Consider the following 16,107-nt stretch of genomic DNA (forward strand, 5'->3'; position numbering starts at 1 on the left):
CGCCTTCTTCCCGGGTGCTAAGTTGTATCGCGAGATTTCGGCCTCGCTATTACCTGGGCCGCGGGGATTGCTCACCCTTTTTTTCTGCGCGGTTGGAAGACGCAAGGTGGTTCTCGGGAGTTGGAGAACTGAGGTCGGGATATTGGTGAGTGCAGGTCTTCAGGACTCACGCAGCAGGCCAGTCGCGGGTTTTTGGCCAGAAGCCTGGGTTACAGTCACCAAGTGCGCAGTTAGGGCCGGCGTGAGGCGGTTTTGGGTAGGTAGACGTGGGCAAGGCCGTCCGGCCCTGGCAGCCGGGTGAGGCGTTACAGATATGGGTTTTTTCGGGGCCCCAGCGTTGGTCCGGAGGATCGAGTCTCGGAGGTAGGGCGGAGAGGGTGAAGGGTTCGCAGCTCAGGCCCCTCAGCGCCAAGCGGCTGGAGGCCCACACAAACGCAACTGTAGTGTGGGCGGCCTTCATTATATCTTGAGATGGAGGTGTTAAAATGTGTTGTGAACGAGTTTAACTTCCTTACGTGGTTTAAATGATTTAACCTTCATATATGGGAGACAGCCATTACTAGTGCCGGTTTCCTTGAGGTAAGGCGCTGCGGGGAGAGACGCGCTGGTGATAACGGTGATAGCTCCGGGTAAAGCGCCGCTCTCTGACCACGAGACCTCTTAGGAATCGCTAAATCCCGGCAGAGGCATCGACACCTAAGTAGGATGTGTTCCGAAAAACTTAGAGAAAGTGATTATTGAGCTAGCTTTCTTTTGATAATCCCTATTTAAAAAAAAAAAAAAGCAGGTATACCATTAATGCATGGGACCAAATTATTGAATTCGGTTTTTGAGCATTCGATACTTAATGACTTCGTAGAATCTTGTGCTTAAGAAACTAAAACTACAAGATGTTCTAACAGGAAATTACCACAGGGGTCCGTTGGGCATTTAAGAAATCTGAGCTCTTGGTGACCTTATCGTTTTCCTATATTTGAAATATTTTGCTAGTTTATCCTAGGATTTATATGTAGTGACTCATGTCGGGTCCTAAGAAACTACGGAATGAAACAAGAGAATGACTAAGGCTAAGACAGTAGTGAAATAAGTAGTTACCTTTATTGTTTATTTTTGTTGCCAAGCCTATTTTTTTCCCCCATTTTTTTTTTTTTTTTTTTTGAGATAGGGTCTTGCTCTGTCGTCCAGGCTGGAGTGCACTGGTGCAATCTCGGCTCACTGCAAAGCGATCCTCCGGCATGGCTGGGAGCACAGCCACAGGCCACCACACCAGGCCAGTATTTTAAGAATTTTTTTTTTTTATAGAGACAGGGGCTCCTTGTGTTGCTGAGGCCCACTACAAACAACCTCCATCTCCCAGGCTCAGGTAATCGACCTACCTCAATACCTCAGCCTCCTTATTGGGACCATAGGCGCGTACCATCAACATGGCTAATTTTTGTATTTTTTGTAGAGACTGGGTCTTGTTGGTCTTGAGCTCCTGGGTTCAAGTGATCCGCCCGCCTCGACTTCCCAAAGTGCTGGGTTACACAGGCATGAGCCATCCTGACCAGCCTGTTTTTCTTACAAGAAGGAATCGTTTTCTTTTTTTTGTATGTTGCCTTTTTTTTTTTTTGTATGTTGTATACTCTACTATGGAGATGAAGAGACAGAATTATGATAGTTTATCGAAAAAGGTTGAGAATTCAGAATTTGTCAGTTTCCACCAATAATGGCAAAGATACAGTATGACGAAATTAAGTTACTTAAATGAATCTAGGAATGAATGAGGAATCTTAGAATTTAAAATGGTCTATTGAATTTGATCAGGAGTTTAAAATGGTCTATTGAATGGAGATCGTTTTCCTGGTTTATTATATAGGGCACATTTTGCCTTAGCAATTCCCCTTCGATGTAGGAAAATGGCTTTTAATTGTACATTAATACTGTGTTGGTAATTATATGTTAATATGTGGCTAATGATAAAACTTCATATTGAAAGAGGCTTTTGTCCACCTTGTCTTTTTTGGAATCTTGTTTCATTGAATAGATTTAGAGGGTAAAAACTGAAAATCTGGAAATAGAATTTCTGGATTTTTTTTTTATATAGAAATTGATCTGAAGTGGATAAGCAGCTTAAGCCTGGTAAATGATTTTGTCCAAAATGAATGGCATAGTCTGACTGTGTTGAACATTATAGTAGATACCGTGTCAATATTTAGGGAAGCTTTGTCACATTTACTAAATTTCACAATTTCAGAAAACTTTAAAACAAAGAACAACTGATGGATAAATCAGGAATCGATTCTCTTGACTATGTGACATCTGATGCTATGGAACCTGCAAATCAAAGGTAAGTGGGTTTTTACTGGAGAACTGAGTAGATCCAGTCATATTTATTATATCTGAATTACTTTGAGAAACTAAATTATTATATATAATGAATGACAGTGAAGATAATTTTCGGGAATTGGGAAAGAAGGAAAACCAGATTTCACTGACCTTCCATGTTTATCTAGTTTATATAGATTGATATAATACTATTGCAAATAATTTTAATTTAAAAAATGAATATATTCTAATGGGACACATTCTTAGAGAAAAAGTTTATTCTTTGGGTCTCTTCTGGACTACATCATCCTGTTTTTGTATGGCAGGCTGTGTTTTTTTGTATTTTTTTTGTTTTTTATTTTCGTTTTATCTTTTTTTTTTTTTCATTTTTGGCAGGCTCTCTTTTACTCAGGCGTTTTTAGCAGTGAATCATACAGTCTTGGTTGAGCTCATACATTATCTTGAAAGATACATGATTTTTTTTTGAGATGGAGCTTCGTTCTTGTTACCCAGGCTGGAGTGCAATGGTGCGATCTCGGCTCACCGCAACCTCCATCTCCTGGGTTTAGGCAATTCTCCTGCCTCAGCCTCCTGAGTATCTGGGATTACAGGCACGTGCCACCATGCCCAGCTAATTTTTTGTATCTTTAGTAGAGACGGGGTTTCACCATGTTGACCAGGATGGTCTCGATATCTTGACCTCGTGATCCACCCACCTCGGCCTCCCGAAGTGCTGGGATTACAGGCTTGAGCCACCGCGCCCGGCCTAGATACATGATTTTTTAATAAGTTGAGCATGGTGGTGCTTGACAGTAGTCCTAGCTAGCTACTTGGGAGGCTGAGACAGGAGCATGCCTTGGGTTCCAGGAGTTTGAGGTTGCAGTGAGCTATAATTGTACCACTGCACTCTAGCCTGGGTGATAGCAAAACGATGTCCGCAAAATTCTTCTTAATAAGAGCTGTGGCTTTATGGGCTATTTAAAAAGGGTGGTCAGGAGTTTAATGGCTGGCTGGTTCTGAGTCCATCCTTTTAAAAAAAATTTAATTCTGGTCATGTTTTCCTGAGTTGGTCTTGGAAGAAATGTACATTTGGAACTGGGTATTACTGGTAAGTAATTACTGGTATCAGTAAGAAAGGAAATGAAATTATTTTTCCATTTTTCCAGTGATAACTCTTCTGATAGCAGCTTATTTAAAACCCAGTGTGTCCCTTACTCGCCTAAACAGGGGCAAAGAAACCCCATTAGAAAATGTGTTCGTACACCTGGAAATGTTCAAGCAAGTGATTCATCAAGTGACTCATCTTTTGAACCAATACCATTGACTATGAAAGCTATTTTTGAAAGATTCAAGAACAGGAAAAAGAAGTACAAAAAAAAGAAAAAGAGGTACCAGCCAACAGGAAGACCAAGGGGAAGACCAGAAGGAAGGAGAAATCCTTTATGCTCACTGATAGACAAGAAGAAAGAGTTTAGAAGCAGAGGACCTGGCTTCCCATTTTTAGAATCAGAGAATGAAAAAAAGGCACCTTGGAAAAAAATTTTAACATTTGAGGTGAGTCATCATTTTACATATATATGAATACACATAAATGCCCAAAATGATTTGTTGGCCAATTTTAGAATTGTTTAAGATGTACTGGCAACGCACTGTCTGCAATTTTGATACTCTTATACTGACTTCCCCCTAAAATCCACCCCATCCTTCAACTGAAACTTGACGTGTAACTCTTCAGTGACTACATTTTTGCCGAATTTAAAAGATAGTGCTCCAAGGCTTTTTGTATAAAATCCTTTGATCTCATCCCATCTCAGGTCTTTAAACACAATCCTAAAACTCAAATGGTTTCCTAGGATCTCAGTGGGGATAATAAAAGCTCACATAACTTGAAAATGTTTTTGCAGTAGCCTAAACTAAACCCACACATGCCTCATGTTCAGTGGTTATATTCTTAGGGCCTAGATTTATCTAAACCTAGATAAATCTAACCTAATACTTAGGAGTAGATTTTTTAAATATTTGAGAGTTGTATGTTGAATGAATGCAGAGTTAATTTATGATCCCTTTTGAGAATCTGAAATTTTATTTGGGAGGATTAATACATATTAATCTCTTAAGTTTAAAGTGGTTATAGTAAACATTACAAATCTTGTTCCTGGCTAGGTGAGGTGGCTCACACCTGTAAATCCCAACACTTTGGGAGGGAGGCCAGGGCAGGCAGATGACCAGGTCAGGTGATGGAGACCATCCTGACTAACATGGTGAAATCCCTTCTCCACTAAAAATATGAAAAATTAGCCAGGTGTGGTGGCACACACCTGTAGTCCCAGGCTGAGGCAGAAGAATTGCTTGAACCCTTGAGGTGGAGGTTGCAGTGAGCCAAGATTGTGCTACTACACTTAGAGCAACACTCTCTTAAAAAAAAATCTTTGTTCCTGTGTTTGTAAGTCCCAGGCGTGACAAGATATGTACTTCACTTTTCCTTGGTACCACCTTAGGTATATAGTTTATAATTACAATGTGAATTTTAATGATCAGCACTTTATATATCTGCAAGAAGGGAGTAAAATTAAGATAGTCTTTGGTAAGGGGGTTGTTCCCCTTTTAGAACATAGGCACCTGGTGGGTCATGAAAGAAAAACCTTAAGTCATGACATACAATATGATGTTTCTAATATATATAGCAAGCTGTTGCAAGAGGATTTTTTAACTACATTGAAAAACTGAAGTATGAACACCATCTGAAAGAATCCTTGAAACAAATGAATGTTGGTGAAGATTTAGAAAATGAAGATTTTGATAGTCGTAGATACAAATATTTGGATGATGAGGGATCCATTTCTCCTATTGAAGAGTCAACGTAAGTGGAATCCTGTGAAATACTTTGGTAATGGGTTATAAATTATTAAAATTTTCATGTTAATAAGCTTCATATTTTGCCTTTAATATAGTTATACTTCAATAATGAATAAAAGTACAGAGTAGGACTGTTGGGATTGTTACATTTGAGCCAAACTTGGCACACAAGACATCTAGAAATTCTATATTTTGTTTCTTTTGACTAGTATTGCAGTTTTAGTTGTATTTCAGAGTGGACTATAAGAACTAATTAGGTCATAGAAGATTCTGTCATCTCAATGATGATAAATCTTAATATTACAGAGCAGAGGATGAGGATACAACACACCTTGAAGATGATGAATGTGATATCAAATTGGCAGTAAGTGACTCATTTTTTTCCTGTTTCATTTTGGGAAGGCAGGAGTTGGTAGGTACAGGAGGAATTGTATTTAGTTTTTGTCTTACACTTCATTAACCTTTTTGAAAAGCTGAGTAAGTTTACCGCAGGAAATACAAGAAGGAAAATACTAATTTTTTAGAAACTTGATAAAAATACGGGGTTTTCAGTGCTATTTTTAATAACATTTTAATATGTGATATTGCTAGTTAGGATATCAAATGAAAAAACAAGGGAGATATTTGGCTTTTTGATATCTACATGTTGTAGTCTCTATTAATCTGAAGTAATCCAGTGCACTTAGCTATATGTAATTACTAAACCAATGGAGTTATTGCTTAATCCGTAATTTTTGTTTTGTTTGTTTTATACAGGGGGATAGTTTCATAGTAAGTTCTGAATTCCCTGTAAGACTGAGTGTATACTTAGAAGAAGAAGATACTATTGAAGAAGCTGCTTTGTCTAAAAAGAGAGCTACAAAAGCCAAAAATACTGGACAGAGAGGCCTGAAAATGTGACAGAATCATTAATGTCAAAGGTGAAGCTTATAGAAAAAAAGTGACTTTATAGAAATGAATAAAGATGATAAATGTGGATATATGTACCAGTCTGGTGGTGAAGAAATTCTGAAACCAACTTTATAACAAAAAAATTTTTAACCCCTTATAGAAGTTTGTGAAACAAACTTGTGAAGAAGAGTAACAGTTAGAAGAAAAAAAAACCCACCAGGGAAAATACATAGAAAAAGCTGAGAAATTATCAGTCGATTTCTGAGTGTAAGAGCTTACAGGTGTCCTGTAAGCACTGAAACAATGAAGTACAGTGATTTTAACTTTGCAAAGGAAATCTTAGACAAAGATAAAAGAACTTGACACCCAACCATCTTGAAGAGGGTATTTGAAATACTCTAATTTTATCCCAGCTTTATTCAGAGGAAAGTGACCTGTCAGATCCTTAGTATTGTAATAACCTCATTTCCCTTCCCAAATTTAGAATATCATTAATGCTACTTTTTTTTGTGAGCTACCATGCCCAAAGTAATATTACTTTCTGCTACCATTTTAAATTATTAATTCAAGAAAAAGCATACACATTTATTTAACATGTATATGTGGGGAGAACCACAATGATTACCCTGATGTTCATTATTTTGATCACCATGATGGTAGAATTAACTACTTTATGCTATGTAGCGCATCTTAGGACTGCACTTACGTATGTTTTTGTTTAACTTGTGGACAAAGACTTATGGATAGGTGCAAAAAATAAATCCTCTTTTGCAACCCAGAACTCATTGTTCAGTATGAGTTCTGATACATATTAGAAGGGATACTATACCTGAGACAGTTAACTGATGGGAGTATTGATAGCCATAAAGGTTGGTTCCAAGCCAGGTGCAGTGGCTCAAGTTTGGAATCCCCACACTGAGGTGGGAGTATTGCTTAAAGCCAGGAGTTACAAGACCAGCCTGAGCAAGAAAGTAACAAACACCTCATATCCACAAAAATGTAAAAATTAGCTGGGTATTGGGGCACGTATCTGTACTTGGAGAGCTATTCAGGAAGGGGAGGCTTAGGCACAAGGATTGAGCTCAGGAGTTGGAGGCTGCACTGAGCTTTGAGTATACTCCAGCCTTGGTAACAAAGACAGACCCTGTCTCTTAATTTAAGAAGATTGATTCTAGGACTGTAGAATAGTTAAACAGGAGGGGATATGAAGGAAATCCTCAGCAGTATTACTTTTACATTCCAATTTCATGTTGATATATAAGATGGCTTTTTGTTTTAAAGGCTTTTATCTTGAGAACATGATGTCTGGAGTTAAAGGTACGTCTCAATTTTAGTTTTTCAGATTGTATTCGTTTATGTGTAGGAAATCAATAGTATGTTGTCAGGGCAATCAAGTTTCATTTTATTCAGAGAAAACTGTAGCATGCTTCTAATTCCCAGATACTGGTTTCTGAAAAGAAAGGAATCTTAGATTCACACATTTTATAGTGATGTGTCAGATTCATTTTAGTTGCAAGCATTAGAGGGTCCTGAATTTGTTAGTTTGTAGCAGTAATCAGAACTTTGGATTTCCTACTTGAGGCATACAGCATTATTCTGAATTAATGCATAATCTAAAATGAGGTAGAAGATGTTATAGTTTAATGCAAGATTTAGTATAATAGAAATTGGCTGGGCTCAGTGGCTCATGCCTGTAATCCTAGCACTCTGGGAGGCCAAGGTGATTGGATCACAAGGTCAGGAGTTTGAGACCAGCCTGACCAAAAAGATGAAACCCCGTCTCTACTAAAAATACAAAAATTAGCCAGGTGTGGTGGCATGGGCCTGTAATTCCAGCTACTCAAGATGGCTGAGGCAGGAGAATCACTTGAACTTGGGAGGTGGAGGTTGCAGTGAGCCAAGATCCTGCCATTGCACTGTAGCCTGAGTGACAAAGCAAGAATCTGTCTCAAAAAAATAATTACACAGGTCATAAGAATTCATAAATTTGAATGATGTAGTTTGATTAAAAGTTATAATGCCAAAGTCATAATGTGTACACATTATATTGTATTTTATAATGGATGACAACTAATTCTGAGCCAAGAATTATATTTTTATTTATCATTCTGTACTCTGTCCTATGCAGCTTGGTGAAAATCCTTACAATGTGATTGTGAAATGATTGCTTTTCTGATAAACGTGGTAGGAAGTTTTTGCAGTTTGCAGTATTGTAAGAGACTGGGGCATATTGCAGTTTCTGCTCATACCTATGGAGTAGTGTTAGACTTCCGTTATTTATACATATATATATATATACATATTAGCTGGGCACATGGTGCCTATGGTCTCCAGCTACTCTGGAGGCTAAGGCAGAATCACTGAGTCCAGGAGTTTGAGACTACAGTGAGATGTGATCCTGTAGATCTCACTGTAGCCTCAAACCTGGGCTCAAATGATTCAGCAAGAATCAGATGATTTTTTTAAAAGACATGGCAGATATTGTGTCTTTAAAAAAACTTTGTATAGTGGTTGAGGTCTATCCCGATGGGGCTTTGCATGTAGCCTGCACGTCGTTGGAAACGCCTCATAGAGTAACTCTGTGGTGACCTTACTCACAGGACTATTGTTAGATCTGTGGAAAGGAATGGCAAGACAGCTCCTACAAGTTTTAGTTACTACATGTATGAAAGACCTGATAGTCTACTTTTTTACCTTAGGTATTGGCGTATTTCCACGCCTGTACTATTCTTGAGTGTGACTGCTTAGGTAAGTTTTAATTGGAGACAGTATCATCTTGGGAAATATGATTACAGTTCAGATGATGAATTTAACTGTTCAACTGCTGAATGATACAGGCATGAACTAAAACTTAATTCTGATAGAGCTGGATATGGTTATATTATAAACCTAGATCTTAAATTTTTATTTGGATTTTAGTTTCAGTAACTAGAAATGTGGTATCTTTTCTAAATCTTTAATTGGTACTTTCTATAGGAATGAATATGATTTGAACTCATTCATGTTGAAAGGTAAGTAAAATATTTAACTTAAAATGGTCAAGGACTGAAAATGAAAAATAGAAATTAAGTACCCCATCCCAATATTTCAGGTATAACACAGAATTATATACTGGCAAAAATATTTATCACTATATATCTACTATAAATTTATATATATGGATTTCCTACTTGAAGCATACAGCATTATTTTGAATCAGTACATAATCTAAAATGAGGTGTAGAGGATGTTATGGTTTAATGCAAAATTTAGTATAACAGAAATGGGCAGATAGATCTCCTTATTTATAAATTTATATAGAGAAGGAAATAAAAGACTGCATTGTCTAGACTACCAAATGAAACTGTTCTTTGCATCGTTATTCAACTGGCAGTTACACGTATTTCATCCTAAAGTCATGTAAACCTGGGTGGATATGTTGAATCTAGAGGGATATGAATTACATTAAAGGAATTTTGCCTAATTTGCAGTTTGAGCAACAATGAGCTTGATGTGGCCGGGCACAGTGGCTGACACCTGTAACCCCAGCACTTTGGGAGACAGGCGGGCAGATCAGGATTTTGAGACCATCCTTGCTATCATGATGAAACCTTGTCACTAAGTGAGCTTGACGTTTGTAGTATCTGTTAAGTTACATGTATATATTCCATCTGTAAGTTATATAGAGAGACTGGGCAAAGATTAGAGTTGTAGCTTTAAAATGCAGTTAATGTAGTTTTCTGTATTACAGTGACAATTAGGAATAAAGGTCAAAATATTGAACCTGTTAGGGGAATCTGAAATTGAGAAGTTTGGAAAGTGTTTCTCAGCAGCAACACTGCAAAGTTGGGGCTACAAAAGTTGTACAGTTCAGTTATAATTGCACTGCATGGTATCTGCACTCAGCAGTTTATTCCTGCTAGGGTGTTCAAAGGTCAGTGCTATAGAAATTCAGTATCTGGCATCGTTGGTTTTCTTGGCTTTGTGCTTGTTAAACCTGGTATTTCTATTGATACAGTATTTGTATAGGTTTCTCAGAGTGTTAATTTTGATATACTCTAAAACAGTAAGCAGCGCTTTTCTTTTTCCAGGGTGTCAAATTGAGAACCAGGCAGATCCACCACCTACAATAAAAAGGTAGGATTCTCTGTTTATATAGATTCTACTTGTTTCCCCCTATTGATATGTAGCATTGCCAGCATAACAAGAACTTCCTACAAATACACTACCAAGCTTGAAATGAACTTTTACAAAGCCTCATTCTAGATGAGAATGGGCACTGCTGATCATGGTGTCCAAAAATAGTTAATGTGGCTAAATTGAGACAGGTCATGCTTCCACCACTGTATGCATATTGCAGTGGTGACAATGAGACCTGTAACATTTTGCTATGCTTATGAGTAAAATACATAGGAGGAAAGTGTTAAACACTTAAATAAGGAATTTTCAGCTTTTATCTCATAGGACCACTGTTTTTAGGTTATATATTGACTGAAACATTGTAATATGGTACATGACTGTCTTAGATCATGTGTCAAAATATAATTATTCTTTGTACAGTTCAACTTCTAGGACCCTAAAGTAAATTGGTTGAAGAAAGTAGATCCCAAAGATTCTTGGTAAGTTAATTCATTACTTAAAAGGCCATGCAGGTTATTTTGTTGAAGAGTAGCTTTTCTACGAATGTTATTTTAGGTTATTAATTTATCTAGTAATGCTTGCAACCAAATCTGGTGGTCAACTTATCACCACTTAGGAGTAAAAAAAAGACTAGGCTTATGTTATTATGTGTTTAAACTTCATTACTAGTGATGTTATGATGATGGGCGAAATGTTCAACTGCTCTGAATGGGCTGAATGAAAATGGCCTTTCTGAACATCCATTTACATTAAATAATTCATTGTATTTGAGAAGATTATAAAGCTCTAAGAGAAGTTGCCAGACGTGTGATCACAGAGCAAATTCAGATGTGAATGGGCATGGGATCATTGATTAAAAATGACCTTAATTTAAAAATAATTAGTTTAAATAGCTGTTTGAAACATGGAATTTTCAATACATTAGTTGAGGTGCTGGGATTTAGGATAATTTGGAACCTAGGCAACTTCATTTTGAAAGATTTATGTATTTAATAGTAAGTATGAATTTGAGATAAACATTTTTCCATAGGTGAATTTTGAAGTCTTCATCAGTATATCCGTATTAAAAGGAGATGACGGAAGCCAAAATAAATTAATGGCAAGTAATGGTTTTTATCTTAACCATAAGCTATTTGGCCAAGGGCATAATGGTCATTACCAAGGCTTTTAGAATGCTGTTTCTCATTTGCTGTGGACATGACCATAAAAAAAAATTCCCAGTAGGTTTTCTATCTGCTACCTTGCTAGCAATCAGCCTCTTGGGAACATTTGATTAACTGTAATAGAAATGCAATACAAGTATAATGTGAGCTATGTGTGTTGTTGTTTTTTTTTCCCCTAATATCAATGACATTTTAAAATTCTTTAGGCGGTGCAGCCTAGATCTCTTGAATCATGCAAATGTGCTTTGCCCCTCTGTATTGTAACCCTTGTGGGTTGCTAATAATTAAGCAGTTCGTATGTAGCAGTTAGCTTAGGCTGGTTCTAGGACGCATTCATGTTCATTCACTGTACAATCATCTCTGGAAATGTAAAATTCACTTTTATTACTATTTAGGGCTGACAGGACAACTGGATTAAAGCAAGCATCAGCTTCATTAAAAAGGTACGTATGCATTCGAAAAGACATTTTTGTATAGGTCATTTCAAAGAGGGCTCATGAGGCTGTGAAACCCAGAGCTCTTCACGCTGTGACCAAAGATAGAAGTTCTCTATGGGATGCCATAGCACTCTTATGTTTGGTGCTGTGTTTTCCCCAGGAGATATAAAACTTAATAATCCATGTTGCCATGTAAGAGTTTTAATCAAAATTTTTCTTCTTTAGGGCTAACTTGCAGCTCTTTAGAGGATCTAAAGTGACTTTGATGGACAGTGGAAGAAACCACAACATGGAATTCTTTGAATAAAAATTTATTGACTTTAAATATACACAATTTAAAAAAAACTGTTTACACTTTCTAAAAGTCAGCATGTATTTTTGGCTCGAAGTTTCTCTAATGTTTTCTGTGGAAGGAATAAAAATTTCACAGTTTTAGTTGTGTACTTCGGGCTTAAAATTAGGTCTCTCCCCCTAAGTTACACTCACCTTATGGAATTCTTTTGCCCTTGCTCTGTTTTGGGCATAAGCTTCTTGTTTTGCTTTTTGTTCCTTTTGTTGTTTCACTTCAGCTAGTTGATTACATAACCTGTAAAGAATTTCTAGAGTTAGAGACAAACATTGCAGAAAACATGACTTACTACAAAAACCAACAATACCTTAGACTCCTTTGGTGCCTGAGAGCCTGTGTAGTCTGTCTTTCTTCAGGAAGTGCTCTGACTTTATTCACACCCTTTAAACGACTCACAGATGAACCTGAGGAAAGAAATGTGAAATCAAGTTGTAATCAGGCTTTAAACATTTCAGGGAGGCAGTGAAGATTTAAAACATTCAACATACCTATAGATGGTTTCTCTTTGATTGTTATTTCTTTTTGCCTCTGGTGGGATCTCTCCATAAATGTTTTTTTCCTCTTTATAAATGCTTCTTGTAAGCTCCTGGATATAGGTGTAAACCTTGGAGGACTTTCTGTTGGGAGAAGAAACTTAACAGCAGGAATAGGCAGTGTTTACTTTATATTAGAAGTGTGGAGCCCGTAAAAGGCTTACCTGTAGATGCTGTCTTTGGGTTTTCTATGGAAAGTTCTGATACAGCTGGATAATCTGAGGCTTCTGTTTCTGATACAAGAGGCAGAAACTCACTCACCTAATGGTAAGAAAGTTTTATTACATTTTTTAAATTTTTTTTTTAAAAGGGGGCCTGCTCTGTTGTCAGACTAGAGTGCAGTCACATTATCACAGCTCACTGCAGCTTCAATATTCTGAGTAGCTGGGTCCACAGCTAAACCACACCTAGCTAATTTTTGTTTTTTTATTTTTTTTAAGGGATGGGGTTTTGCCATGTTGCCCAGGGTGTTCTTGCACTCCTGGGCTCACACAATTCACCCTCCACTGCCCTCACACCTCTAGGCCTCTGTTTAGGTAGCATGAGGAAATTCAATGATTTTCTTATTGCCTCCCTAACTACCCTTGTAAAATTAGCAATTCTAAAGCCATTTAACAATATCTTAGAGTATGTTTAGATAAAATTTCCAGCTTGGCACCATAACACTAGCTGTATAACAAAATTAGTTCTGCCAGAGTCTTGTACAAATTGGAGTGAGGATTAAAAGAAAATGCAGTGTCATTGACAGAATGAAGGCTTAAAACAAATGACAGCTGGTGTGGGGGGTGTCAGGTCTTAAATTTAAATTTAGTTCAGGGCTCCAGTTTAGTAGACCTAAGGTGTCTACTAAACTGGAGCCCTGAACTAAATTTAAGTCCATAGCATAATCCCTTCCAATAAGTAACATCTGATAATTAAAGTTATCAGGTAAGAGACAATTGACTGGTTCGCTCATAATGGAATGATTAAATTTACCTTTAAACAGCTTTTTGCTTCATCCTCTCCCTTTTCTTCTAAGGTTAAATTTGTAAAATCTATTTCAGCAATACTGATATCACTGGTGCTTACTAAAGTAAGTTCTGGTTCTTCCATTATACCATGGCCAGATTCTGTTTCCTGTGAAGCACAATTAAAAGGAAAACCATGTTAAAGTAGCCTTAAAACAGTAAAAAAAAAAAAAAAAAAAAAAATTCATATGTGAAAATGTACATAAATGGAGGAAGACAACAATAGTTGGGAAAGACCGACAGATTTCGTCAGGCTTCCCTAACTCCAGCATTCAGTTGTAGAAATACTGGAGCCAACCTTAGGTAGTGGGGTGAAATAGTATGACACAATGATTACAAACCTAAATGCTTGTAGTATTTGGGCAGTGCAGAAATGGAGTGGATATCCCTGGGTGGCTACCAAATGTGGGCCACTGAGTGCTAAACACTGAACAAGAACAAAAGCAGCCAAACAGATGTGTTACATTTATTTGTGGAAGCAAACTGCTAGATGATGAGAAAACAGTTGACTGGTTATAAGTTGGTTGGTATGTGGAATAGTGTTAATAACAGTACTTCAACAATGGATGAATTCAGTGCACTGCAATGAGGCTCAACACTGAAAAAGTGCTGAATCATAGGCAAAGCCACCATTTTTCAGGGGTGCTGGAGAAATGATCTTTTTAAAAATACTCTCAGAAGACAGCTTTCAAAATTTTAGGTTTCTTCAATTTGCTAGGTATTTGCAGTAATCACAAGCTTGATGGGAATATTTAAGTGCTGCTTGTATTTCAGGTTTTTCTTGCCAGGCATGTGGTGTGTCCAAGCTACTTAGGAAGTTGAGGCAGGAGGACCCCTTGATCCCAGGAATTTTAATTCAGCCCGGGTAACACAGTGAGATCCTCTAATATTAAAAGAAAAAATAATTTCCCCCAAAAGGAACTTTAATGTTATACAACACTGATTTCACTTACCCAGACTGGTATAGAGCTCTGCAATGAAAGTGATCCAGAACTTGCAAAAAGCTCCGAATGTTCTTTTTCAGATAGTTGATTGGTGATTTTTGGAATGTCTGTTTCAGGTGAATTCTCAGAATATTTTTGAGTAGTTAGGGAATGTGGTGCCTGAACTGAAGTTCCCATCTCCACTGTTCTTACACAGAATTGAGAATCAGTTTCCTCTCCCTGTGGATATATGTCTAAAACCCTACAGCTTTCATTTTTATTATCTTCAGTGAGTCCTTGACTTTGTAACGTAACAACCCCTCTTTTTGGTAGTTCTTCAAAGCCCATCCTTTCCTTTCTGCTTTCTAGTTGGTGTTTTATTGAGCACTCACTACAGTTAGAACCACATGGAGTGCTATGCTGAACATTTAACTGATGAAATACATTAGCTTCATCAGATGAACTGCAGACTGAACTTAAATTTCCTATAGAAAGCTGGAAATGAACACTTTTTTTCTTGTTTTGTACTACTTCAGTATGTTCTTCAGAGGGATAGTTCTGATTTTTTATGTCTTGGGAAGAATCTCTTGCTTCAGTGCTAAAAATACTTGGTAGATCAGCATGCTGGCTCCCCTCCTGTGAAGAACATTCTGGCAGAAGCTGTTCAAAAGATTGTTCAGCCCCTGTATTAGAAATTTAAAGATCAGTTAATCACTGTTACATGTTGTAATACTTGGATACTGACAGTCTAATAGTTTATCATCCAATTGTAAGTTACCTACAATTTTAGGCATAAAAGATGATGTGATTTCTCAAACTACAGCTTACACCAAGTATCTTTTCTTTTTTCTATTAAAAAGACTACGGCTACAAACTGTTTTTCTTCCATAAGAATTGAGTATGAGTTTAATAAAGACGTATCTCAACTATATGTGTGGATAATTTGTACATCCATGTGTATCTCAATTATGTATGTATATATAATTGTACAAGCCAGGCAAGGTGGTTTATGCCTGTAATCCCAGCATTTTGGGAAGCCGAGGCAGGCAGATCACCTGAAGTCAGGAGTTCAAGGCCAGCCTAGCCAATGTAGAAAAACCCTGTCTTTACTAAAAATAAAAAATTAGCCGGGCGTGGTGGCACACGCCTTTAGTCCTAGCTACTTGGGAGGCTGAGGCATGAGTATCGCTTGAACCTGGGTTGTGGAGGTTGCAGTGAGCCGAGATCTGGCCACTGCAGTACAGCCTGGGCAACATTGTGCAAAAGGCTCAAGAGGAATACCTGCATTTTTAGAGATGAGGTCTTTTCCTTTTTTTTTTTTTTTTTGAGACAGACTCCATCACCCAGGCTGGAGTGTATTGGCACAATCTTAGCTCACTGCAACTTCCACCTCCTAGGTTCAGGCAATTTTCCTGTCTCAGCTTCCCGAGTAGCTGGGACTACAGGTGCCATGGCCAGCTAATTTTTGTATTTTTAGTAGAGATGGGGTTTCACCTTATTGGTCAGGCTGGTCTCGGACTCC

The 16,107-nt window shown here is 37.5% G+C and overlaps 2 protein-coding genes and 8 non-coding genes across 33 annotated transcripts in view; 9 read left to right on the forward strand and 1 right to left on the reverse strand.

Annotated features, from left to right (window-relative positions):
• Positions 1-45: 45 nt before the first annotated feature.
• TAF1D (TATA-box binding protein associated factor, RNA polymerase I subunit D) lies at positions 46-12,208 on the forward strand. 10 transcript variants are annotated; one of them, XM_078339959.1, is made up of 14 exons: positions 46-145; positions 1,166-1,270; positions 2,237-2,329; positions 3,474-3,861; positions 4,992-5,167; positions 5,470-5,527; positions 5,920-7,371; positions 8,754-8,802; positions 9,031-9,065; positions 10,125-10,170; positions 10,594-10,652; positions 11,204-11,272; positions 11,732-11,779; positions 11,999-12,208. In XM_078339959.1, the coding sequence occupies exons 3-7, from the start codon at positions 2,262-2,264 to the stop codon at positions 6,061-6,063; spliced, it is 834 nt and encodes a 277-aa protein (XP_078196085.1). In that variant the 5' UTR covers positions 46-145; positions 1,166-1,270; positions 2,237-2,261; the 3' UTR covers positions 6,064-7,371; positions 8,754-8,802; positions 9,031-9,065; positions 10,125-10,170; positions 10,594-10,652; positions 11,204-11,272; positions 11,732-11,779; positions 11,999-12,208. The 10 variants fall into 10 exon arrangements, with proteins under 10 accessions (XP_078196085.1, XP_078196083.1, XP_078196080.1 ...); XM_078339957.1 differs by lacking the exon at positions 1,166-1,270 and having other exon boundaries at positions 5,920-6,083; positions 7,336-7,371; XM_078339954.1 differs by lacking the exon at positions 1,166-1,270.
• On the forward strand, positions 6,752-6,879 carry LOC118146019 (small nucleolar RNA SNORA40). Its single transcript, XR_004731489.1, has one exon. It is a non-coding gene; the product is annotated as a small nucleolar RNA SNORA40 (small nucleolar RNA).
• Positions 8,565-8,694, forward strand: LOC118146013 (small nucleolar RNA SNORA18). Its single transcript, XR_004731483.1, has one exon. It is a non-coding gene; the product is annotated as a small nucleolar RNA SNORA18 (small nucleolar RNA).
• LOC118146027 (small nucleolar RNA SNORD5) lies at positions 8,849-8,920 on the forward strand. Its single transcript, XR_004731496.1, has one exon. It is a non-coding gene; the product is annotated as a small nucleolar RNA SNORD5 (small nucleolar RNA).
• On the forward strand, positions 9,915-10,053 carry LOC118146003 (small nucleolar RNA SNORA8). Its single transcript, XR_004731473.1, has one exon. It is a non-coding gene; the product is annotated as a small nucleolar RNA SNORA8 (small nucleolar RNA).
• LOC118146006 (small nucleolar RNA SNORA1) lies at positions 10,287-10,419 on the forward strand. Its single transcript, XR_004731476.1, has one exon. It is a non-coding gene; the product is annotated as a small nucleolar RNA SNORA1 (small nucleolar RNA).
• Positions 10,843-10,915, forward strand: LOC118146002 (small nucleolar RNA Z40). Its single transcript, XR_004731472.1, has one exon. It is a non-coding gene; the product is annotated as a small nucleolar RNA Z40 (small nucleolar RNA).
• On the forward strand, positions 11,323-11,444 carry LOC118146011 (small nucleolar RNA SNORA32). The gene has a single exon (XR_004731481.1). It is a non-coding gene; the product is annotated as a small nucleolar RNA SNORA32 (small nucleolar RNA).
• LOC118146005 (small nucleolar RNA SNORA25) lies at positions 11,812-11,944 on the forward strand. Its single transcript, XR_004731475.1, has one exon. It is a non-coding gene; the product is annotated as a small nucleolar RNA SNORA25 (small nucleolar RNA).
• The window catches only part of CEP295 (centrosomal protein 295), a 58,091-nt gene continuing 54,052 nt past the window's right edge, over positions 12,069-16,107 (reverse strand). For all 15 annotated transcript variants that reach the window (XM_078339946.1, XM_078339944.1, XM_078339945.1 and 12 more), the window contains 7 exons: positions 14,616-15,268; positions 13,631-13,771; positions 12,820-12,916; positions 12,611-12,739; positions 12,430-12,526; positions 12,260-12,359; positions 12,069-12,177 (listed from right to left, as the gene is read on the reverse strand). In XM_078339946.1, the coding sequence (XP_078196072.1) occupies positions 12,139-12,177; positions 12,260-12,359; positions 12,430-12,526; positions 12,611-12,739; positions 12,820-12,916; positions 13,631-13,771; positions 14,616-15,268 (1,256 nt within the window). In that variant the 3' untranslated portion in view covers positions 12,069-12,138. The remainder of the gene's footprint in view (positions 12,178-12,259; positions 12,360-12,429; positions 12,527-12,610; positions 12,740-12,819; positions 12,917-13,630; positions 13,772-14,615; positions 15,269-16,107) is intronic.

This window comes from Callithrix jacchus, chromosome 10, assembly GCF_049354715.1.
Source record: "Callithrix jacchus isolate 240 chromosome 10, calJac240_pri, whole genome shotgun sequence".
Taxonomy (NCBI): Eukaryota; Metazoa; Chordata; class Mammalia; order Primates; family Cebidae; genus Callithrix; species Callithrix jacchus.